The 13,529-nt window shown below is 40.2% G+C and overlaps 1 protein-coding gene across 9 annotated transcripts in view; it reads right to left on the reverse strand.

Moving 5' to 3' along the window:
* Positions 1-2,394: 2,394 nt before the first annotated feature.
* ZFAND6 (zinc finger AN1-type containing 6) overlaps positions 2,395-13,529 on the reverse strand; it is a 44,409-nt gene continuing 33,274 nt past the window's right edge. For all 9 annotated transcript variants that reach the window (XM_005504104.3, XM_065076528.1, XM_065076527.1 and 6 more), the window contains 4 exons: positions 13,114-13,225; positions 10,878-10,978; positions 3,962-4,075; positions 2,395-3,375 (listed from right to left, as the gene is read on the reverse strand). In XM_005504104.3, coding sequence (XP_005504161.1) covers positions 3,227-3,375; positions 3,962-4,075; positions 10,878-10,978; positions 13,114-13,225 — 476 coding nt within the window. In that variant the 3' untranslated portion in view covers positions 2,395-3,226. The remainder of the gene's footprint in view (positions 3,376-3,961; positions 4,076-10,877; positions 10,979-13,113; positions 13,226-13,529) is intronic.

Consider the following 13,529-nt stretch of genomic DNA (forward strand, 5'->3'; position numbering starts at 1 on the left):
CCTTGCAATTAAAACTAAATAGCAAAGACCACCCCTTTTTGATAAAAAGGGTGAGATGCTTGCCCCTGCCAAAGAACTGGTGTCCTGCTCAGCTGCTTTTTTTTGGCAGAGAAGACTCATTAGAAGAAATGCAGCACACTGTGTAGCCAGCGATTCAATGTGAGGTGACACGACACCACTGATGACAGCCCATCTGTGACAGCTCCTCTCAGTGGAGACACAAGCTCACATGATGAAAGGGGATCTTAGTTAATCTTAGTTAAGGACAACGCCTAGCACAAACTTCTGTATAACTCCCTGTAAAATTCCTGTACCTAAGGTATAAACCATTACACTGATGGCTGGAAAATGCAGTGCAGGGGGTTCATGCCAAGGTTATGGGAACCGGGTGTAGAGCTGCTTGTTCCAAAACCACCTTGAAAGCTTGTTTCAAACACACACTATGTATCTTGAGAAGACATATTCGCCCAAGTGTTCTGTAGTGCTGCAAATGTGCTGATGTTAAAATATTCATCTCCTAACCTCAAGCTGATGACACAAAACATGAAGCTTCACTACTTACCCAGATTGAGGAGCAGATCGACCACCACGATAGCACAGAGCCAATGCCAAAATAGATGACATGCAGTTCTTAAGGATTATGGAAAGGTGGGTTTCCAGTCAAGCTACAAGCTTATACACTAGGACCATACACTCTTTCAGTATTCTTAGCTCTGAGAAATGCACAGGACAGTAGGTTTATTGCTTTGAGAACAACAGGAGTGACAGCAGAACTGCCCGGTGCTGACCTGCCTCCCTGTTGAGGGCCAGAAGAGTTGTTGCTTCTTAACAGGTGATGGTAAAGAGAATATGCGAACTCCAAAGGTGTTTATTGTACTTTTTCTTCTTTCAGTCTCAAGATACCAGAAAATACAAACAGGATTGGTTTTCCCTCCCATTCTGAAATCTACAGCGTCTCCTCTCTGGGCACCGTCAGCTGAATGGTGGATTGGAGGGGAGGGCACGTAAGGGAGAGGAAAAAGATACTTTTAGTAAGAGACCAAAAGCAGGGAAAAGGGAGGACTCAAACTGAGAAGGGACGGATTACAGAATAGGGAAGCAGCAGCAAAGAGGAAAGCAAACTGAGGAACACCCACAAAGGAGAGGATGCTGCTGCTCTCCCATGCTCTGTGCTGTGGTAAGAGACGTTAGCAAACGCTCTGACAAAATACAGGATCTTTGACCCATAAAAAGTCAGACCATTACTGAAATGTGCCAGTAAGAGTTATTTATTCCCTCCTTCACTATAAAAACCATGCGCTTCGTAGATCGCGGTTAAGCCATTTTTGCAAGCACAAGGTACTTCATTTATTATTGGTTTTTGCAGATTACTGTCCACAGCTATCTGACAGAGGAAGCTCCTTCTGCTGCGTAGCGTTTTTGTGCTAAATGTAGTGCTTTATCTACTAATTGCCAGCCATAGCTTTTAAAGAGCATTCCAAATTTTAAAGGATGTAGCCCGGCTTTGATTAAAAATGTAACATTTTAAATAAAGCCATGCAATCTCATTTCTTTCACAAACGCTCCAAAGCAGCAGCAAGCCGCCAAGTGAAATTTCAACTGCAGATCAGTATTATCTGGAGAGGAATTAGTTCTACTTTGGCGTACTGTTAAGTGTGGTGATAAGCAGCACTGAAGTTATCACGGCACTACATAAACCACTCAACCTTTAAGTTATATACGTGACCAGGGTGGTTGGATGGTTGAAGCAGCAGACTCCAAGACAGGCAGTCTTAATTAACTCTGAGCATCCTCACAAGACAACAGAAGAACAATTCCTCCTACCTGCAGGTCATTGCAAGCCTGTAGATCCGCTAAGGAGCACATGGAGGGCGGCAGTGGCAGCGTTCAATGTTGAAGTCTATAGATACTAGATTTCAGAAGGACATCTTGCTGCAGAAACTGCCTCAAGAACCGTTCTCTCACCTAACTTCAAGAAATCTGTGCAGCGCTGTCTGTCAGATGATGAATCACAAACCTCATGGCTGTATTTCCAAACACCACATAGATGGATCCACAGCCTTGTCACCGGGCACATCTGTGCTACCTGCAGGTCTGCCCCCAACTGATGGACATTGTCACAAATGACCCCAACTCCTGCACCGAGTGACACTGCGCAGGAAGCACAGAGAACTCCCTGTGCAGAATGTATCATTGCACAAGCTTAAAAGCTGCTGGAAATTCTACCTGTGACTATCAGAGAGTAAAAAGAATAAATCAGAAGTTAGCTGGAATTGGGATACACGTGGTCTCTGTGAATACACCATAAGTAAAGGAACCACCCACCAATGGTTCCCACCTATGAAATCAAAACGAGAAATCCAAATTACAGATACTAGTGACAGCCACAGGGGCTCCAATTCTTTCAAATTTTATTTAATCAAAGTTAAGACGTGGATAAACATAAATACAGCACAGGTACTTCAGATCATTCTTCATATTTGTGTACAGACAGACTGGTGGATGTAATCCCAATGAAACCTGCAGTCAGTGAAGAGCATACAGCCTTCCCCCCCACACACACAAAAACAAACCCAATTTAAGAAAAAAAAAAAAGAAAACAAACACCAAAACACGCAGACAATCTCGGCACACACTCTCATTACAAATGATTCATACATAAATAGGTAGAGGGTGCAAACAAGCTAATATGCAAACATGTATAACCTCTCGTTAATGGGAAAAAAACAAAAACAAAAAAACAGAAGCAGCCATAATGATTAAAGTACATTCAGTTACTGATAACTAGTTGTGCCATACAAGGCATTATCAAAAAAAAAGGAAATTGTGCTGCAGAGAAAAGCTATATACAAAAGAAAATAAACCTGCAAAGTTAACGCATGCATGTTTTATCCTGGAAAAGCACAGCCCTCCAATATTTTCTCCACATTTGTTATAAAAGCCCTCTGCACTTAACTAATTTTAAAATCATCTTAAAGGATAATACTTGTAAAGTTTACTTAAGTCTTCAGCCACAGAAAACTGCAATGAAAATAAATGTTCAGAGTCATTTTCGAAACAAAAAAAAAAAATAAAACCAAAAAAATCTATTCATCTGATGACATGCATGATTAAAAGGTCTAGGCAAGATACACTGCTCTACATTCCTGATGACTAAGGAAAGAAGCTCAAGTCAATTTAATCTGCAGATGGTCAGAGGATTTTGTATTCCAGCAGAAGCAGCAGTTCAGATCTTCTGGATCTTTTCCCCAACAACTACAGGATTCTCTTTTCTGATTTTCTCAGCAGCATCGGCTTTGTAGTTGTAAGAGCAACTGTGTACATCTGAATAACGGTGCATACCACAGTAAACATTTCCACACCGACACTCAAACCCTGTGGACAGAAACATTAGCTTAAGACATTTCAACATTCTTAATTATATGGGTTTGCTTTAAAACCTGAATCGTGTTCACTCACTAGCAATAAATGTCAGTCACCACTGTCAATCAGCCAAAGAGCCTCTGCTGCAGAAAGCATAAGAATCACAAATAATACATTTTTAAGCAATTACAGCGAGATTTGATGATTCCTTTGTATTGCATGACACACAAAACACATCCCTGGACACCTCCTGCCCTTTTTCTTTGTTTAGGAATCTTCACCTGGCAGAACTCAAGTTTTCTTAGGCCCTTTCACTGAATCACCGCAAAGCCAGTTAGTGAACAGCAGCAAACTATCCTCCAATTCCTCAGCTAAGCAGACTTGCAAAGGGAAGTATTGCGAATTACGAATTTCAATTAAAGACAGGAAGCTGAAAAACAAAATACATGAATGACTAAATCTATTAAGAGCCAAGCTGAAAACAGCTTTGGCCAAGTTCCGTTTCAAATCAACAACATCAAGATGACCATTGACCCTACAAAGGTCCAAAGCATAACCAAGCCTCCCTTTAAGAAAAGGTGAAGTCGGAATTTCTTACCAGTAAGTCCAACCTTCTTCCTGCACATGAAACAACGATTCTTTTTCTGTTTTGGTTTGTCAAGTGACTTGTCTTGTTCTTCAGGTGTAGGCTCTGCATTCTCTGATGCTGAAGCTAACATTAAAAAAGTTAATGAGAACAATGGAAAAGAAGAGTCTGTCTCTCTCCCCTTCTTCTGTTTAAGTCATAAAATAATCTAAAGCCCAAGTTGCAAATTTAAGTTCTGGGGTTAGTCATTTTGCTGCAGCTTCCATGTCCAAAGTGTAACGCACTATCAGCAGCTGTATTCCCCCTAGAGCTTCCATCTCATTTAAGGAGCGAATTCGCTGAGTGCTCGAAGTTCACGGTACAAAACAGCATAAAGAAACATCTAAATTCAAGTTTGAGAGTAAGATTCAAAGAGGTCAGATCTGGTAACAGAATGAATATCCAACACCAAATATTTCCTTACCAGTGTTACTAGTCTGGTTCCCAAAATCTGCTTATAAGAAGCATTGTACTTATTAGGATCAGTTGAGCAAAACACTCAAATACTGAATCGACATTATTTTTGCTGAAGGCTGCAGTACTGAGGCCACACAAAATGCAGTGTTTCAGAACAATCTCTACCACTGTGCTGCTGCTAATCTTGCACATCTGGAAAAAAACCTGCACACGGGCTATCGACTACCCAGGGTGAAGAACAATCGGCTCAAGACACACACACTTGCAGGGAGAACACACACTACCCTGAAACCCCAAAGGAAGCAGGTAAACGCCTCATTTTTAAGACAACTTTGCACCTACTTTAATATTCTCTCACATCTGAAGGAGAGAGGTTACAGGTTGTGTGGGAGAATATAAACAAGCAATGGTAGTATTTGCTTGACCCAGGTAAAAATAGAAATTGGCTGCTTTTCCTCAAGTATTTGCACATTCCTTACATTACAAAACAGAAATAGAAACTAAAAAAACCCAACTGCATTTCAAGAATGGCTCTGAGCCAATCTCTGCCTTCCAGCCATGGCTAGACCACAGCAGGACAAGTCTCCTGGGAGTAAGGTGCGCAGAAGCCAGGAGTATTTGCAGCAGAGAACAAGAGCAAGCTCTGGGAAGGAGGAGTGTCAGTGGAAGCAGAGCCAGAAGCAGCGCCGTGGAGAAGGGGATACAGCAGCACCGCCAGACATTTGTCAGGGAAAAAGCTTCAGCATCTCTGTGCAGCTGGACTTTTGTTAGATGGAGACTCTCAGATGCAGCTCTGTGCTAGTTCCACGCCAGCCGACTGCTATTCTGCATAATGATTCTGCTGGGTTTTTTTCCTGTGCTGCTATTCTGATGTTTGGTTTTCTTTTTTTTTTTTTAAATGGAAAGGATACTTTGCATCTTTGTCATGTATCAAAACAGTGTAGTCAGTACCAAGCATCATCAATGGGCAGCAAAATACCTGACCTCCAGCAAAGACTTTGCCAAGTGGACAGCATATGCCAAAGGTTAATCTAGCAAATATAGGCTGCTACACATAGTTTATTAAACTATTTATAATCACTGTGTTACAAGCAGAGCTTTTTTTTTGTCCAGAAGCATATAAGAATTGCTAGTTTGCAAAAAAAATGGTTCAAAGGCTTTAAATGGCTTTTAAAGGGTGTATTTCTGAGTGGACAGGTAATATCCAAAGGTTTGCAAGATAATCATCAAAAGCAGTAAGGATTGAAAGATAAGTAAGACTTACTTAGATTAACTCTTGCTTTCTTATACAGGACACTTCAGTGTTTATTAATTCATTAAGAAAGTTTCATGCCATGAACTAGTGTTCAGGAGCCAACACTCTCAAGTCTGCATTTCCTGTTGTACCAAAATCCAGTTACCTCAATACAAATTTACTAAAAGCCGCTGTAACTGTTAGCTAAATTTAGGAAAAACTAGCGCTGTTCCCTGCATAACAAGGCTCTCTAACACATACATACTCAGATTTTCTTTGTGTGTATGGCTCTCACATCAATTAGGTTTAAAATATTGAAGGGCTGCTGTTCACTGTAGAACTTAGTGGGAAGATTCTTCTACTGCTGCCACAAGTTACTTTGTATCTACTGTAGTAACTAAGTTTTTTATCTCATTTTCCTTTTGCATAGAAGCCAGAGGTTTGACTCAAAATCCTCTCTGATAATCATTAATATCCCAACTACTAAGTCACCTTTAGATGACAAGGTGCCCGTGTTTAGTGCTCTAAGCGCTATCTGTGCTGAATGCAACAGAAATAAAGGCAGGTAAAATGTGATACCAGCTTGGAGCTCAGAGGAAACACGTTGCAGCCTCTCCTGGCTCCTGTCCTTTGTCTGGGCTCAGGATGCTGCTGCCTGCTTTGCTTGAACCAACTCCCCCCCTTTCCCCAGCCCAGCTCTGCCTTTCACTGGAGAACAGAAGCACCGGCAGCACCAGCACAAGCTGCCAACTAACCAAGGAAGACTACAGCATGAACACACACTCATTTTTCTGCAGGTTGGCTGCTGGAAGTTCCCTGTTCTACAGAGCATGTTCTTAGCTGATCAAAACAAGCAGAGCCTGGATTTCCTACTGAAGGCAGAAGCTTTTGCTACTGCTTTGTTTGTGCCAACCCTGCTTCAACTTCTGCATCCTCTGGCTGACCCTGAAAACAGCACCTGTGAAATGCAGCACAGCCTGACCCCGCATCCCTGTGGGGACGAGGCAGAACATTTGCTGCAAGGCTGCCACCCCTCAGCTGTTCTCTCCTCTCCCCCCACTCTCAAAGCTGTACGTTTATCATCCCTGTATTACCAGGCAGAGCTTCTCACAGAAAGAGGTTCCTCATCCCCACAGGAAGAGCATTTACATTTACCTCTCAAGCGTGTCTGACCAGACCTAGGAAGAACAACACCCACTGTTTTGGTGTTAGGAAGAGGCAATTTTTTAAAAAGTAACATAAAACTACACTTACCTACAGAACTTAGTTTTAAATCTTTCTTGTGAATGTTTTGTCTCTCCTTGGAGCATTCATCCAGTGAATCACAATATCCTGCATTATTTTCTGTGCTTGTATCAGGATCATTCTCTACCTCTGAGGCCCTGGTACCATCACAAAAAACTGAAGTATTCATCAATTGCTTTCCAGTTGTATCTCTGAGCTGGCCCTGATAAGGTCCACTGAAGTTGATGCCATTAGCTCAGCAGCCTTCACCTTAGGTCCAGGTTATCTCCATGTAAAATTCCATAGCAACTTAATAGTTTTAATATCGATTTTTTACACTACATCAGCAATGACTGGATTTTTAAACTGTTCTAGCTTACAAAAATCCTATATGAGTGCAAAACCAGGTGACTTCACTGAGAAGGACAGCCATGCACCTCTTAGCTAGCTAAATCTTTGTTTAGTATTTTGATTTTTCAAAATACTAACCACACCGTATTACACAACTGATTGTATTTTGCAATACTAATATATGGACCCCTCTAATTTAGCAATGAGTAGGAAAATCAGAGTGGCTGTTTCCGTTCTGTGAAGTTTTCAAAGAGGCTAAAAACTCATCTGTTAATACAATTTATACTTTTAGCCTCTATATTCTTGAGTTGTAAGAGCTCCATAATGTATATGGTAGAATGCTCCTGCCTTCCATGACCAGTTTCATTTACCTTTAAAAACCTCCCTGAAATATAAAGCATGAATCCTAACCTGGATGCTTTTAAACTCATTAATCCTAGAGAAGTGAAATGCCTCTTCACCTGCTTGCAGGCTTGTCGGGAGGCAGCCCTGTTAATCCTCAAGCAGACAAATACGGACTCTGTACCAGCTAAACCCAACAGGGCCGTCACGTTGAGCAAAAGGTACATCAGCCCACAAGGAAAACTAAAACGGGCTGGAGAGATGTTCAGAAGAAAGCTGCTACAAGAGCTGGATTGTACCCTAATGCGTTTCATTTTAGGTCATCGTTAATATGTTTGTGACTTTTAAGCGCACTAAACTTAAAAATAATAGCATCTACCTAGTTTCTGGGCTCTTGGAAGTGTTCAGTACCTATAAGCATTATGACACAATCACATAAATGTAAAATCTAGATTCACATATTCTATAGTATTCCTCTATTTCTTTTGCAATGCATAAATCCAATGAAGACAAATCCAAACGGCTCTTTGGGATTTTTATTCCTTTGTAGTTCTAGCTTGTCTGCAAACAGCAAGAACTGTGTGCACACACCTCAAGTCCCATGTATCTGTCTGCTTGAAAAAATAATAATAGTAATCTAAGAAATCCTAACTATTCTCACATTCTTTCATTCATTGTTATTGTAGCCAAGCAGACTTTGTTAAACAGCAAGTTAAGGGCACCTCAACTACAACAGACTACTTTACTATACAAACAGCATAAAGCAATTTGCTCCAGACATTCCAAAGCAGCAAGATTTTTTTAATCAGACTAAACACTGAGCAAATGATCAAATCAGACCATTCCTTTTTTTCCTCTTCTACACTGACACAAGTAGCATTATAAGTTCTTCAGTCTGCGACCAACTCCCACAGTACTATGATTTCTTTTTTAATGCTACAAAGCCAGACAATACTAAACTTTGATTCACACATTTCTATGACATTCTTGTCAGCAGCCTAAAATTCAAAATCTGAATGATATGACAAAAAAAAACCCCACAACTTTGGGATGCACAAGAGTAACAACAATTCAATGAAATCCACTTAACATCTATTATATGCTGCTTTCTTTACAAACTTACACTTTCAAAGTATTTTAAATATTTTAAAATTGGAAACGCCAGATTTACTATGATTTTCAGTTAAGGGATAGCACAGAAGCTACTCTTCAGAAAATGAGGCTGACCCTGCCACAGTGAGTTATAAATAGGGATTGTAATTTAGAACTGCAATTACATGGTGGTGGTGTTCTCAGTTTAGAATCACCGTGGTACAAAGAAACAGACACAGCTGAGTACTTTAAACACCTAATATAGGCTGATCCTTGAAACACATACGGTAAAATGCAAACATGCCCCTGAAATCAAAGCTTCTAGCTGAGAAACCTATTTTATCTTCTCGTAGGGAGAATTAGCTGTAGAGGTAAAGAATTAGAAGTAGCACAACTCTATCCAAACAGCTAAGAAGAGAGACATTCCTCTGAAAACTTGCTGGGAAAAGTCTTTTCACATGCCCAAGTCACCTCACAGTATAAGATTATGTTAAAATAAAGCTCTCCCCCTTTCCCTGGCTCCCAGTGAAAAGACAGTGGATGTTGCAAACAGTTTCAATTTACAGTTAAGCCACGTAAATAAGACACACATATAAACAGAGACCAATTCAGGCCCTGGATGGAAAATGAAGAATCATGAGACTAACAGGAAGGAAAAAAAAAAAATATAGTAGGAAGATCAGCTTACAGAAGTTGACTTTATGTTCTCTGACATATACCACATCCATAACAGTGTAAACCTGCAGTGCAATAACGTTGCTGTCCATGACTGAGCTGTTTACTCCCGCAGCCCCCAGAAGGGGACGTACCTACATTGGGGCCCTTAGAGCTGCCATGCAGCATGTCCCTCGTGCCCTATACTACAAAACAGGGACAAAAGCAGAGCCATATGTCTATTAATCAGATGTGTATCAACTCAAAATGTCACTTGAAAACCCACCTCTGCTGTGCAAATATACAGAATTTAAGCAGCATAAGCCTTTTCAGTACTTGGTCTTCTCCCAAGCTGGGTAAGGCCAGACATCCTTGATGGGTATTAAGAGCAAGGCTCGTGTGCATTGTCAACACTGTGGCAACAAGAGCTCTCAGCTCCAAAAACCAAACTACATAGTGGGTATTAGAACATGCTTAGAACATATCTTGTTTCTAATAACAGACATCTCAAAGGCTAGCACAAAACGGCATTAGCATTAAAATCTTTTCCAGGGTTTTTCAGCTACTGTTTGTGTGACCGAGGAGGTGGCCTCGGCGCAGGAGCTGAATAGCGAGACTTCAATTCCACCCGACAAAAAGGCTCAGGTTTAGGAAAGTATCAGGTTTAGAAAAGTATGAAAACTTATATTTAGCACCTTTAAGTGGAATTACATGTTGTATCTGTGGAAAACTCAGACTCCTCTGTTTAGACTAGTCTACAGAAACCTAACTCTACCCACTAAAGCCTGAGCTGTGTCAGCAGAAGGCAGCTTACTGACTTACCTTTAAATATCTTTTATAATGTCTATGGATTACAAGTCTGAGCAAATTTAGTATACTATCTCGCATTTTTTCATTTTCCTACGAAATACTATTAAAAACTCCTTAGTTCTAAGCTCTGCAAGCCTGCACATAAAAAGAAAGAAAATAAAGACCTCTACATTATACCCACAATAAGGATTTTAGGTCAATATAGTTAAAACTCATCCACTCAGACATTTTCCTTCAATAAATCACAGTTTGTGGTTTAGTATTTTTATATTTGATCAAGTGAATTTCAGTGGGTCAAAATATTACACCACTACACTTCATAGGTGGGAGTTCTTTTATAGGTGTTTTATGTTTATACAAGATACTAACACTGTTCTTATAATAGCTGTGTCATAATACCCTCTATCACAAATATGCTCGTAAACTTCTGTGATACTTGCTGCAAATGATTACTCTGAGAAGGAGCAGATACTCAAAACTCTACTTACGTGTATTAGCTGTGGCATAAAGACAGAACAGTAGATGGATTTACAATTCGCATTTCTAAAACGAATTAAAGCACTTACTAGAGCAGATAGTGGAATTGCTAGTTAAACATAAAATAAGTTTAAGACTTGCCTTTTAAGAGAAGTTTATCCTTACTTTGCCTTCTGCTTTCTCAGAATTTTGGGGTTTGAGAATAAGCCATCTCTTGAACAGGAGTATATTAAGAACAGTTTTTAATACATTATTCCTAAGTTCTACCTCTGAAAACTAGTCACCAACCTTGCAAGTCTTCTGTCTCAGGAACTGTTTTGTCCACAGCTGAACTATCCGGTTGGGATGATGCTACAGACTCTGTTAAAAGTGACTGACTTGACACAGGACTGGGGGGCAAAAAAAACAGTTATGATTTTTATGAGGCACGTCCATGTTCTATAGAGCATTCCTGAAAGAAATACATTAGAGTAAGTCTTGAGGAAAGAACACAACAAAACTCTTCACTCTGAAGTTGCTTCTGTAACCATTTAAAAACACCACAGTGTCTAAGAATACCAGACAATCTGAAATTATGAAAACTAAACATTTTTGCACTCATACTAAGTGCAATAAACCAGTTTAACTATAAAATGGGAAAAAATATTTGGGGATATTTTGGCATACCATCCTTCCACACAGAAGCAACAATGCAACATTCAATATGCACGGATTTTTGTAACATAAGTCAGCAAGATAATTGTAAAGGAGCTACTTTTGGTGTTCTAGGGATACGAACAAGAAAATTGCAGCATGTCAGTGTTTCCAATAATAAAGCATCTGCAGCTGTACAGAGAACCCCTTTGATTTTTACAGTGTAAAGTGGTGCTGCCCAGACTTCCCAAGCCTGTCAGCAATACTGCTGAAAATCACATAATGGCTTAAAACTCACAGGAGAACACTCAGGCCAGTGATGGGAGATGCAGCACCAGCCACCTGTGGCCAAACGGCCCCTCCAGCAGCTCCACTATGGAACAAGACAGAGCTCAAGTCCCAGTCCAGCGGTGGCTCTACCCCATTCGCCCAATTTCTCCCTTTCCACATAGGGATCTGCTCTGAATCCAAGAAACTGGATTATCCAGCAGCCCATTTACCAAAGCCCTACCAGTAGTCTGTGACACAACCAAGGTGCTGGAGCCACAATTTTAATTGCCAAGGATTGCATGTAGGCCTTGAACTGCATGTTTTCTCACCAACAAAAGGGCATTGTCAATTTTGTGGACATATCATAACTCTGAGTTATTAACAGAGACTGAAGTTGAATCCTTGCTTTTATTTTGTAGAAAAGAACAAGTCACACTGATTTTTTGAAGTGCAAGTCTAAAAGCAACCAACCACTCATTTCTCCTATAACCACTAATCAAGCTAGTGATCAAACAGATACTTTTTTCTCCTCTTTCATGGGATTATGAAGGTTTTGTGAGAAAAAAACCAAAGGCACTGTAATTGCTTCACCTTTGTGTATTGACCTGGATAAATTCTGACTCCCTCTCGCCCATATACCAGAAGAGTTTTATCAGAGTAAGATTCTATTTTCTGCCCCAATTAGAAGTCCCAGAATGGAAAGAACAAATATAGCATCAAGCATGGCACCTAGTGCTCAGTTCATATGCAGGATCCAAGCATGAGATGACACCTCCTATAAAAAGCCAAGGGGCAGAAAACAGAGTCTGAACAGCATCAGCCAACAATAACTTTAAGAAATCACCCTCAGCCTGTGTTTTACTACAATCAGCTTTTTAAAGGAAAGCCTGCATGAATATTACTGCAAGTTGGCTTCCACAGTATAACACACTGACATTTTTCACTCAAAAAATTTCCAAAGTACTTAAGTTGCTGTTGGTTGGATCATTCTAAATTGAAACGAGGCCACTAAATATAAACAAATATTTCGCTTTTACAAATGGAGAGCATTAGTAAGTCCGAGTGATTAACAAGAGGACATTATGTCTCCTTGAATAATCCAGTTGGAAACGACTTGTTTAATAAGAAATCAGTTCAGTAGCACAACTTGTACTAAGATCCAGATATCTTTCCCCTGTTCTAGAAGGCTCCACTTTTCACAAAGCAACCAGTTGGTTAAGATACTGTAATACATTTATTTATGAGAGCTCTAGCCAACAGCTTTCTGCCATTTTACAAAATCCTCTAAGATGGAAAGAGCTCTCCTTTGGTAAATGTACAAACAACTGCACATTGCGGAGTCAGAAGACGAGCCAGGCAAACCTCTGTAGAACAGCATGAAGAGGGCAATGCTCCTATTTGAGGCTAAATTCTAAAGATTCATCTGCATTTGAATGCAAGACATTGCTAAAAGACCTGCTACTATTTACTGGAGATCCCATGTTTAAGTTAGCAGTTAAATCTTACACGTTCTCCTAATCCAGGTCCTAGTGTTCGATTATGCAGCATCAGTACAACTCACTACTCACCTCGATACAGATTTTTATGTAAAAACACAGAATAAGAGGCAGAAACAGCTTACCTCGGCTGCATAGATGGAGTCGATGTAGAATCTAAACCTGACTGAGTTTCCTGGGCGCTGCTTTCTGTGCACTGAACCGGTAAGGACTCGGTTATACTACTGACAGAAGTTTCTGGAAGGAAGACACCAATGTGAAATGCGTTATACTGCTTCCTGGGATTACTAATGTTATAGAGTCATTTTTTTTTTCGACTCTCATGACACCAGCCATGAAAGTAACTGAATGTCAGCCTATATCATAATGAAACAATTCTACACAAAAAGTCATGTTGTTTGGCCATATTTTGATCACCTTCCAGCCCCAGACCCCCAGAAGTTACAGAGTATAAAATGTGAAGCTGGTACTTTAAAATAGTTACTATTTTCTGCTAATTAAAGCATATACAAGCATCTTCCTCAGCATAAACCATAGTACT

The sequence above is a fragment of the Columba livia genome, chromosome 11 (genome assembly GCF_036013475.1).
Source record: "Columba livia isolate bColLiv1 breed racing homer chromosome 11, bColLiv1.pat.W.v2, whole genome shotgun sequence".
Lineage (NCBI taxonomy): Eukaryota > Metazoa > Chordata > Aves > Columbiformes > Columbidae > Columba > Columba livia.